At 45.7% G+C, this 12,325-nt stretch overlaps 1 protein-coding gene across 1 annotated transcript in view; it reads left to right on the forward strand.

The window, feature by feature from the left end:
* BCAS1 (brain enriched myelin associated protein 1) overlaps positions 1-12,325 on the forward strand; it is a gene marked incomplete at both ends in the record, with an annotated part of 47,902 nt that overhangs the window by 23,474 nt on the left and 12,103 nt on the right. The window contains 3 exon segments of the mRNA XM_084271790.1: positions 2,271-2,306; positions 2,716-2,919; positions 9,743-9,910. Of these exon segments, the coding sequence (XP_084127916.1) occupies positions 2,271-2,306; positions 2,716-2,919; positions 9,743-9,910 (408 nt within the window).

Here is a 12,325-nt window from a genome sequence, read left to right on the forward strand (position 1 = left end):
ATGAAGTCCTGTGGCACGAGAGCAGAAAATTGTAGCTTTTTAGCCCAAAGAATGTAGAAGCAGAGACCCTTCCACTGGGGGAGGGAAGTAATTAATATTTAACACTCACTCAAAACACCCACATGGAATTTCTGGTGAGTAGGGGGCTTTATAATCAAGGGCATGAGGCAAAGGGAGTTCTTTAAGATACTTTTTTTCAGGGCAAAAATTTTCTTTCCAATGTCTTCTCATTTTGAGATAAAAACATCATCTGCATATCACTGAAGGACTGATAATCTTCCCAATGCACTTAAGGCTGCAGATGTTGCCAGCAGCTCAAAGATCTCCTATCTGCTACATTGGGAGCTAACAGTTTTGGTATTTAATGCAATTAAAATATGAATTACGAGTTCATAGTGAATTAGGGCTTCCTGCTAAGTAAAAAACATTCCTGGGTACCTTTTTTTTTTTAAGATGCTAAGGCTCTTTACAATAGTTGAAAATCTTACAACTGAGCTGTTGGGTGAGATGATTGGTTTTCACTAGGCTGGCTGGTGGAATTTGAAAGGCTTTTGGTCTGGAATGAAAGCTGTTATCTCGAAGGAATGTAGCAGCACTAAGTGTTTACAGTAATAAATCCTGTTGTTTAAAATGCCCTTAGTTTTTAAATAGGTTTTTCTTGCTTCCAAGTTTATTTCCACAGCTTGCTTTCCACGTACAGAATTCAGAAGCACTTAGTGGGGTATCATATGAGACAGATGTAGGATAAAGGAGATGAATTAAAATAGTACCAAGAGTTTCCTTGTAAGGCTGATGGAAAGGAGAAACTCAAACGAGAGCGGTGGTGTGACAGGCCACCCTGAAGTCATCACCCCTAGGAAACAAAACGTAGTTCTCTCTCACATGAAATGCCTAGAATGATGTGCCAACAAGGTGAACAGGTGCCTTTATTAGAAATTATCTTTTCAGAATATCAGTCATTTCATTTTAAGCACTTCACTCTCTCCTCTGAAAGCTCTCTGCAAGCCTTCCAAAAAGCATTTCTCCCTGCTTTAGGTAAGAATAGATGGACTATTCAGTTAACAAACATTGTTTTTCGGTGCCCTGTGTTTACATAAAGACTAACTTTAAACCAACTTGTGAATACTGTTTTCAAACAGCCACGTGCATCCTAATATAACCCATAACATATGCTGGTGGGGTTTGGCCACTTGATGGCTGGGTCTCTCTCAGTTCTTTTACTCCATCTGTGTGTAACTGCCTTGCATCGTGTGCTAGTAATACTGTACTGGCTGGGAAGGGTTAATCACTTATTTTCAGCATCAGTACTGAAGCCAGTTCATGGCATTACCCTACTTTTACCTCTTGCCCTGGATCTCTTTCCTTAGAGCTAACCACAACAAGAAGTTCTTGGCTCCTGCAAAACCTCTCTCACCTATTCTTCCAAGAAATCTGCAGAGCACATGCAGGCTGCCTAAGCCCCTGGGGGGCTGGGCTCCCATCTGTTGAGTCTGGGGCTTGCTTCTCCTCCTCTTGACATGAATCTTCAGCATAAGCTGTGCTGGATGTTAGGGTGTGATCTGTCTTGCTGGCCAGGAAGGAGCTTCACAAACTGGAGCCCTCCTGGCTTTGTGTATTTGATGAGACCAGGAAACCCACCTCTGAGCATGATTTTTATGTTTACAAAAGAACAAATCCCATGAGCGGATGGACTAAGCCCCACTCCAGCACCTGTGGAGCTTCTCTTTGCAGAGCTGCCACTGCTGTTCTGTGCCTACTGCTTCCAGCCCTTCATCAGCCCATGTTTTGTGTCCTAAAAAGCAAAACCTCCACCTTTGAAAGCAAAATGAGTGTGTCCCTGATAGATACACTGTTCCCTCAGTGGAAAAGAGCCAGCTCTGGCTTGTGCGTGTGCAGTGAAAGTTTTGCTCTCACCTCTCAGCTCATACCTTAAAACCTCGTGTACCTAAGAAACATGTGTATATATACATGTGTATGTATAAATATACATATTTTTAAAGACTGAGCTGAGGACTACAAGCACAGCAGGCTGAGTGCAGAGCTGTTCCCAGGGCCATGGGGCTGCTGCGGGTAGCGGGATGCAAGCCTGCAATCCCTTCAGGCAACCCCGTGCTGCCCTGGAGCAGTCTCCATGGCTGCAGGAGCCAGGACTTTCACAAACATTCCCTAAAAATAAAATAATTTGTGACACAGACAATTCCTGAACTGTGTGACTGTGAGCACTGATGCTGCTGCAGACAGACTTCTCTTTGTGTTTTGTTTCCCTTCAGGCTGCAAAAGAGACCCAACAGACAACTAATACCAAAGTGAGTAGGATGATTCAAGTTATCTGTATGAATAATGCAGTCAGAGGGTGATTACTCTTGCTGTCATTTTCAGTCTCAAAGACACCGTTTTAACTTCTTAATTAATCATCTCTGTTATGAAGGGTGGGTTGCTAGGTAATTTGCTTCCTGTGTTCAAGGCGTTCCTTGGTTTTGGAGGATGGGGATGTTGTTTCCAAGCTGCACCTTGGTTTAGGTGTGTCCCGTGCAATGGTGCTCTGCTGCACACCTGCCTCTTGTACCAGGTGATGCTGGAGTGTGCTGGAGGTTCTCATCCTCCACACATTTCACAGAATTTTCACTGAATTGTAGGGGTTGGAAGGGACCTCAAGAGATCATTGAGCCCAACCCCCAAATTTCCTATAGCCTATCTATTTGTTTTTCTTCCTAGAGTGCTGAGCAGCAGCCCACTACCTCTGTGAAATCAGACAAAACCGCCCCTCCCACTCAAGAGCCGCAGGTGACGAAGCAGCCCACAAAAGCCCCCGAGCCCGCAGCCCAACAGCAGGCAGTGGCCACTGAAGCCCCCAAAGAGGGGCTCAAGGAGAAAGCATCATCCACTCCTATGCCGCTGAGCAAGCTCTTCTGGAAAAAGGTAATTGGATTTCGGAGCTGGGCCATTCCTGCAGCATCGGGAGTTGGTCTGCAACGTTGAGCACAGCTCGTGTGCCGAACACACGAGGGGCGTAAATGATATATGCAGCTACAATGTGTACATGAGCTTTGGGTGGTCACCAATCCATGCAGCTGGTGATGGCAGCAGGGCTCCTGCAGAAGGATTGATCGGATAAAAAGTGGCTTTTGAAACCTGCCTGTGGTATTTATAATCATAGAATGGTCTGGGTTGGAAGGGACCCCAAGGATCACAGAGCTCCAACTCCCTGCCACAGGCCTGGATCTACACAAGGTTGCCCAGGGCCCCATCAATCTGGCCTTGATCACCTCCGGGGATGGGGAATCCACCACCTCTCTGGGCAGCCTGTTCCAGGCCCTCACCACACTCTCTGTTAAGAACTTCCCCCTAATATCTCATCTAAACCTTCCCTCCTTTAGCTTCAATCCATTCCCCCTTGTTCTGCCATTATCTGCCCTTTTAAGAAGTTGATTCCCCTCCTGTTTATAAGCTCCCTTCAGGTACCAGAAGGCTGCAATGCGGTCCCCCTGCAAAATGATGTTATGGGAAAAGGAACACTGCTCTCTGCCCACCCATCACACTTGTTAAAAACTCCCTAGTGATTACAGTGGTTTTTACCAAATTATCTCACTAATAGAGAGAGCTCTGAAACCGACTTCTGTGAAAACTGTTTGATTTAGTTCTAAATGTCTGAAAACCTGGAATCTGGCAGGCCTGCTCTTACTCAATAGACTGCTTGTCACACCAGAGTAGATCAGTCTTTACATTTGGGAATTGAGACCGATTGCTTGGGAAGACGTATTTTTCCTCAGGTTAAATAACAATTTTAACTAAAATTAGAATTAACTTTTAAAGTATGGCTCTTGTTTCCATGATCCTTAGCAGTTTATAAGCTGAAGGTTTATTCTCATTTACGAGAGGAGCTGTATTAAACCTCACTGAACCCCCATGTGATGAATAACTGCTTTCCTGGGCTTCTGTTCAAGTTCAGAAAAGAGCTGTTTCCAAACACACAGATGCTGCCTTAGCAGCCAGCCCTGCAGCTTCTCTGCTGTGTTTTCCCTACCAAGCAGTGGCACTGGAGATATACTTTGGGTCTGTTAACTGCATTAAAAAAAACCAAAAAACACCCGAACAGAAAAAACACCCTCAGGTGTTTAGATATTTGCAGGGTGTAGGTGCCTGAAAACAATCTAAGATTGAAATATTTTTTGCTTAGGACTTAATTTCCTGTGAAACTAGGAGAATTGGATACTTGGAAGTTGTGAAGAAGAGGGAGGGGGAGTTTTTTATTTCATTATTGCTACGGAAGTCACCTCCTCTGTCTGAGCAGCCTGGCTTATTGGGGAACAGAGATGGGAAGCAGGATGTATGCTGAACATCAGGACAAAATAAGAAAAAGAAGTCTTCTGGCAAAGAGTTTCAGTATAAAACCGAGTAATAAATCTGGTCTGAAGTTCAGGATTTTCACAGGGAAATAACAAGGCCTTTTGTGTTTGAGGAAGTGGGAAAAATGTGAGAAAGGAACACTTTCTTGCAGAAAAATAGTAAAAATCATTCCTGGGGAGGAATGACCAGTGGTGATGGGGGGGTTAAAAAAAAAATCTGATTAGTTTGGGTTAATCTTTCAAAATAACATTTTGAAACCTTAGCAGGACCCTTACATAGTTATAGATGTTCCACTGCTTTGCCTGTGTGGGCTCTCCCCAGACTGAATACCAGCTCCCCATGCCTCGTAGCCAAGCAGGTACCTGTCCCATATCTGTAACCACACAGCAATCTCCACTGACATCCTGGGATCTCAAACATCTCAGGAGTATATTTCTTGTACTTATGTTCCTTTGTAATTTGGTGATTAATTCATCCAACATCATTAAAATAAAGCTGCTTACAGCAGCAGATAGGAAGTGGAGGGAGCGCTCTACAATTCCAAGCAGGTTTTGGTTGCTACCAAAAATATTAAGGGCTAGTTAAATTATTACCCAAATGTGCTGAACTGCAAGAGCCCAGGAAATCTGGCTTTTAACATGGCCGAACGAGGCTGTTTTCTGCTTAGTTAAACTTCCAGGGCCCAAAATTGTCCCAAGACAAAATACTTTGGCAAGTTTTCTGGAGTAAATCTCTGAAGTAGGAACTGAATTTGGCCTGAATTATTTTAAATAAATAAATAAATAATATCTGCCTGCCTGAGCATTGAATCCTTAAAGCTGATGTTGCTTTACTAGATTTTCCTGACAGAGAATAATACTATATTTCCTTTGATGAAAGACCTTGGTGACCCAGTCAGCTTGCAGCTAAAAAAAAAAAAACAACCAATGAAGATTGATATGAAAAAAAAAGTTCTTAGACTACAGGGTAGCATCAAACTCAGCTTGGTTCAAGGATTCTGTCTTTTTTTTGTTGTTTCCTGCGGTGATTTTATCTTTCTGGCTCTCTTAAGGCACTGCCCTCTTGCCAGGATAGGGAATCAACAGTAACAACTGTTTCAAATAGGTGTATAATTCAGCCCTGTAGTTTTTCAGTGGAATAACAACTAGCAACCACAACACTGGCTAGCCCCAGGGCTCAGAGCCAGGTTCTCTCTTTCCAGGCAGTCTCTCCAATATCCATCTTCTGGTGAGCTGTCACTTCAAAGCAAAGCTAATGAAGTGCCTGTCCGCACATTGCAGTTATTGCTGCTGCTCTGGCTACAGATGACTAAATTTCTAAAAGAAAAAGACAAGAAAAAAAAAATCCTTATTCAACTCCTGAGATGGAAACAGCTCCAAGTGTGTTTGCCCCTTCCCTCCTCAGCCTGCTCAAGAGTTTTCATGGCTCTGAGTCGAGTGTTTGTCATACCAGTTGGGGTTTTTTGACAAATAAATAGAAAAATGCAGTTAGTAATGCCACATCTTTGTGTTGGAAACTTGGTTTTCAAGACCTTGTAGGTATCTGATCTGGGCAGGGAAACGTGGCGCTTCATTTATATCTGATCTGAATGGAGGGGAGTGATTGAGGGGGATCTGCTTAGGCTGCCCTGAGAATTCACTTTAAAAGCAGGTATGTATTTTAAAAACTAGAAGTTTGAGCTGTTGCAGTTCTGTCACCACACAAGAACAGAAAAATCATGCCCTTTCTGCTGGGCAGGGGTACTTATGCCCTGATAATAAAGCAGGAGGCTGGTTAGCTATTAAGCCAAGCAGAATAACACCTTTTATTGCTGCGCCTGCCACCCTCCTCTTCCACAGGAAAGCCAAGATAAATATTTGGTTGGAGCATGCGAGATAAGTGCTAAAATTGCTGAGGACTTATCAAGTTCCCGTATATTCCAGGATGGGAGCAGTTTTACCTCTGTCGTCCTAGCACTGGCAGAGGAGGGCAGGAAGGTGGGTTACGTTTCCCCAGCCCTCTCCGCTTCCTGCCGGAGCGTCCGTGGGCGGCAGGAACAGATCTCAAGCCTGGCTGCTCTTTTAAGTGGAAATGTCTTGAGCAAAAGGTCATCTCTCATAGATATTGTTAAGATAAAAGGAAAGCTGCTCAGTAAAGAAGGTATAACCCAGGAAAAACAGAACCACAGTTCCTTGTGTCTGATGAAATGCTGTGGAGAGTGCTGGTCCGGGCTCTAGCAGGGGATCAAAGCAGGGCACAGTGTTTAACTCAGGTTTGGGGAAAGATGCAACAAGCTAAAGGGAGACCCCTATTAGAGTTATCCCGGTCACAAAGTAAGTTACACCATCGTAGGGCAACAAATTGTATGGTCAGGAGCCTGGATAAAAACTGGGGTAGAGATAGTCCCGTCCCCCTCCTCCCCCCCCCACCCCTCAACAACAGGGAGGTTTGGAAGAACCAGAAAAAACTCAGTGGACACAGACTTTCCACCATGACTGTTTTAAGTAAGCTTATTGCTGGAAGAAAATTAGGGCTGCTGTCATTTAAGAAATGGAAGAGAGCTTCCCAAACATAAGGAAACCAGGAGCCCACTAAAATACTCTCCGAGGTGCCGAACAAAGCTGCTGGCTTAGGTCGGATTTATTTTGATTTGTTCCTAAGGGAACTGGAGGCGGAATTTGGACCTGTGTATCCAGCAAGCCTCAGCTGATGGGTATGAGGTGATAACTTACGCTTATGACAGCGCGTATTATGCCTTAAAGCCTTGTGAAGCCAATGGAGCTGGGCTGTTTGCAAATAGCTGTTCTGTACAAACTGCAGTTTCCTCCTAAAACTAACCACAAAACTTGATGTATTTTTTTGTTTCCCAGTGGAGTAACTCAGCCCTTTGCTCCAGAGAACCCTTTAGGTTACTGTATCACGGGTTTATTGACTCTTTATCTTTGTCAGGCACTTCCTGTGACACTTTGAATTCCTGCCAGAGACACCCTGGAGATTCTCCTGAGTGCACAAATGGAAATTCTTCTTTAAGTTTCTTTGGGGAAACAGGAACAAGAATTTAAAAATTTGTTCTTAAAAGTATGTCAGAAAACTCTTCTAGCTGGCAGGGGGGTTTCCCTTCTGCTGTGAGAGCGCGCACAGGCATTTGCAGCATCACTGAAGGACGTGGTGTGTTGTGCTCATGTCATTGGGTTCCAAGAAGGTGCCACTGTGGTCAGTCTTGAGAGGATTTTGCCATGAGACCCCAGAAGTGAAGCTGCTGCTTTATGGAGCCAGTGTTTGAACTCAGGCAATGAATCACTGCCCTCGAGCAAATAGATGGGGAACTGATTACATGGACACATGAATAGGCAGAGGTACCAATTAGAATTATTACAGATTGATTATCTCAAAAATGTTCATAAATAGAAATTAAATCCACGATTCTGTGATTCCACAGGGAAGTGGGCTGTGCTGCAGCCATGTCGGGCAGCATGGGACAAGCAATATTTATTCCCTCTTCATCCTCTACCCCACCCCCAAAGCATTCTCTTCTTCTATAAGAGGAGCAAAGAACAAAGCAAAGTCTCTTGTCCTGCTGTAGAAAGCCATGGTGAATCCCCATCTCACATGTAGCGTCCCCTTTAACTGAAAGAGAAGATTATAGAACAAAAAGATATAATATTGAGAGAAAAATTGCAGAAAGATACTGAATGGCTTCTGTATGCAGAGCTACATAAATGGGGGGGGGGGGGGGGGGGGGGGTTGGCTCAGAAAGGAGTTGGCAGAAAGGAAGATGACAGCAGCACACAGAATGACTGCTGTGCCATGAAGGGTGAACAGGAAAGATCAGTTGTTAGAGAGGTTGTTAAAGAGCATCAGATAAAGTTATTTGCTGGCAAACAAAAATAAAGTACTTTAAAAAAAAGATAACTTTTTTTAAAAATAAGCATACTTTAGCTGTAATAACTCTGCCATGGGGTGCTGCTGGATGTCAGGAATATGCCAATTCAGAAAATACTTAGCTAAATTTCTGTAGGAAAAAAAAATACATGCATTAAATCAAATTTACAACATGAGAATCGCTGAGGTGAAGGTGCTGGGAGGAGTAGGAGGGTAGCAGCACCACAAGCTGGTGCTGGAGGAGGCACCCGTTGCTCACCGTGCTGAGTTGAGATACGGGGCTGCCGTGCATCTTCAGCATTAGCTTTTAAATTCTCACGTTTGTGTGGCTGAAGTTAATTTGGTCAAAATAACTGAGAGTATACATTAAATGTGAGTTCCTGTAAGGATACGTAAAAATTAGGAAATACAGATAATTCTGAGATTTATTTATAGCGTTTTTCTCATAGTAACTCCAGTATATGTTTAAGCTGTAACTGTACTGTGTTTTCATGTGAATTAGTAGTTCTTGAGGGCGCACAAGAATTTTATTGACCGGGGTACTCACAAAAAACAGAAGAGTCAGGTAAGGAAATGGGTGTTCAGCCTCTTGCTCCACTGTGTCCTCACCTCCTGCAGCAGAACTGTGCCCCCCACTCATGTATGCAGCTCTGCACAGGTCATCTCATTCATTAAATGCTTTGGGCATCCCCAGGATAGCCTGGAGGAGGCTGTGGGATGACATGTGTGGAACATAGATCAATAAGTATTACAGGGATCTGTGTTTCAGAGGGATTTGCAAACCACATGCCTCCTGCTGAGGGGTGGTTACCACAGAGGCAACTTGTCGGTGGGACCCAAAGGCAATATCGCTGGGTGCCCTGTGACTCAGGTAAGGGCCAAGGCTATAAGAGGGTGGCTGTGGTCCATGGGTTAGGTGAATGCCTGAGCTACGTAACCACCCCACGGCACAAGAAGCCCTTACAGTTTTGCACCCTGGAATAGGGACTGGCATTGTGTGACCAGCCTGAGAACGCTGTGCTGGGACACTGCACTTCTGGGTCTCACTGGGAAGGGTGCTTAGCCAAGTTCTAATAGTTAGCAAAATTTGTGGTGTTTTAATTAATCCTATTCTTTCTTGCCAACACCTGGGTATGACCTTTCCCATTGTTACTGATTTTTACCAGGGTGCCACCTGCTCAGTGCCGTAAGTAATTTTGTTCAAGTTGTCTTTTTAAATCATTAAGGGCAACTTACTGTGTTCAGGAACTGGCACTGCAATTCAGGGAAGGCTGGTTCTTCTGTTTAAACAAGCGCTTCAGACCCCAACAGCTTATAGGCTTTGTTGAATTGGGATGACTTAAATTCCCAAAGAAACCTGTACTGAGACAGTGATGCTGAGGCTGCTTCCACGTGCTTGTTCGTGATGCTGCTGAAGCACCAGATTGAAACCTCTTTAAACCTCTTTAAAAGCCCCAAAACCTCACTGGTTAAGTATGATTGACTGATATTTTTTTCCCCTTTATTTTCTTAATATTTACCAAAAATAACCCAGAACGCATCGGAGGAGGCAGAGGTGGTAAGCAACGAAAAAGCAGACGCATCTTTGGAAGCGGCGGCTCCTGATAAAGATGATGGCAAGAGCCCAGAGGCTGCAGAAGTGAAGCCCAGAAAAGAAGAAAGCAAAACCCCCAAAGCAAACCTGAGGAAGTTCTTTAAGCTGGTGAGCAAGGCTCTGGGGGTAGGGAGTTCGTGCAGGGCAGGGGAGGGAGGTGGGGGGGTGGATCTTGCAACCTCTCAGCACGGTGTTTGTGAGCAGGGATGGAGCTGTGTGTCCGGCCCCCCCGCGCTCATTTCGCGTTCTCCATCTCCCTCTCGTGGCTCCGCCGGGAACGGCCCCGGGGCCGCCGCTCCCTGTTCTGAGCATCCCGGGGCAGCCGCTCCCTGCTCCGAGCATCCCGCCGCTTCGCTCATCCTGGGGCCGTGAGACCGCTCCGCCGGGGGGGTCCCGGGGCGGTTGGGGGCTGGGGCCAGCGTTCACCCCCGACTGCCACCGAGGGAGCTCAGATGGCCTCGGCCGGTGCTCTGAGCCATGGGCAGGGGGTCCCGGGGCACAGCAGCGACCACCCCACACCCGCCGCTCCGGAGGGTCCTGTTGGCTTCGGGGAGTCGCGGTTTCCATATAGAACCATCGAAACCCCTGAGCTGGGAGGGCCCTTTAAGGACCATCAGTCCCACTCCTGGCTCCACACACGCCCAGCCAAGTCCGAGATGGGACTGAGCATCATCCAGACGCTGCTTGCCCTCAGCCCAGCTTGCGGCTGTGACCCGTCCCTTGGGGAGCCTGTGCCAGCGTCCGACCCCCCTCTCAGTGCAGAGCCTCTTCCTAACACCCAGCCTAAACCTCCCCTGGCACAGCTTCACACCCTTTTAGTAGCGAAACATTAGTCCTTTGTCAGGTTACACTAGGTTAGCTAAACTGGCTTGGGAAAAGGTACGTGGCTGCTTGCGGACATCAGATAGAGCAAGGAAAGGCACCAAGTGGAGCTTAGTGCTTCTTCCCAGCAGGCAACTGGAGCAGGGAGGGGAAAGTAAGTGCTGGGGCAAGCGTGCAGTGATGAGTATGAAGGTGTCCTGACAAACTGCACACAAATGACGGACAGACAGCAGCCCTCAAAGTGTCTAGAAGAGTGGCCAAGAAAATAGTCCACATCTAGAACCAACACTCCTCTGATTAACATTGCTGCCAGCCTTGAGGATTTACATAGCCATTGATCTATTTAGGCAAGGTTTGCAAACGTGCATTCTATTTTTAATCGAAGCTGTGATTTTTGTTTTTAATCAATGCCAGTTTGTTTTCAGGCAGCAACATGCTGTGGGTGTTAGAGTAGCTTATACATTAAGATGTGAACAGTATAGTTTCCCATAACACGATGTCATAAATAGCCCGGGCTGTCCGCACTGCCTGCTCACAGGTATGTGCAGCTACACACTGTGGTGAACAGTCATGGCACATTCCCAAGTCAGACCCACACCAACCCAAATCTGGATTTATCTTCCATTTCCCAAAAGATTGGTGCTTCTTTTATTTTCAGTTGTTGGTTAGATGGGGCATGTACTTTTTGTTCCTTGGAGTTACTCTGCTACTTTAGCCCCTCTGGTGCACTTGGGGATCCAAGCTGAAATTCCTAATATCAACCAAGGAGCTGTACACCCAACAGGCCTTTAAATTAAGATTTTACAAATTAGTCAGTCTGGGAAAAGCTCAACCTTATTGCAAAGTCCAAGGGGGCTGGTGGGCATCCTGCATAGAGACCTGTCACCGTAGCTCGTGACACACATGCGGAAGGTGACATGGGAACAATGCGTATCAAGCGCTGATGCCTGTGGCAACCACGGCTGCAAGCCAGGTCACTCCACAAAAATAAATAGCACTGGTTAAAAACTAAAGCCATGCTCCACACCCTCCTTAGTCACTGTGGAAGAAAACAAGCTGTGTTAAAAGTGGTGGATGTAATGCTGCTCAAATCAGCGCGGGGGCTTGGTCCAGTCTTTGTCCTAGAAAGACAGAACTGGTACATGGGCAAACCCCACACACACCTGGGGACACAGAGCTGTCTTAGCTCTGGAACCTTTAGCATTCATCTGCTCTGCTTCTGGCTATCAATTTCCAGACAGATCCTAGATTATTTTAATATATTTATTGTCCTTACACTATGTCCCAGGCAGTTTCCTCTGAACAACTCTTGGGCTGTGGTTAAAATGGGAGAGGGTCAACTGATGCTATAAGAGCTATTGGGAAATCACAGAAAGATATCAGGTATTAGCTGAAGCCCTCTAAAGCAGTAAGAGAAGAAGAAATACTGCTGTTCTTCTATCTAAGCCACATCTACATGGATGAGACATCCCGTGCTTCCAGCTGAAAGTCACTCCTGCCTCATTAACCAAAACCAGAGAGCCATTTTCTGATTTACAGGATGGGAGACATCGGGCCCGATTCAGTTTTACCTATAGAATGGCCACACCTGAGGTAGTCCCTGCGGGTTCCCTTCAAAGGTCAGCAGATCTGAGGGCACAGGAGCTATGCATCAGATGATATGAGCCCGGGAAGCGCCTCTTTCCTCCACAGAATGTATAC

This window comes from Gallinula chloropus (genome assembly GCF_964237585.1).
Source record: "Gallinula chloropus genome assembly, chromosome: 16".
In the NCBI taxonomy this organism is placed as follows: Eukaryota; Metazoa; Chordata; class Aves; order Gruiformes; family Rallidae; genus Gallinula; species Gallinula chloropus.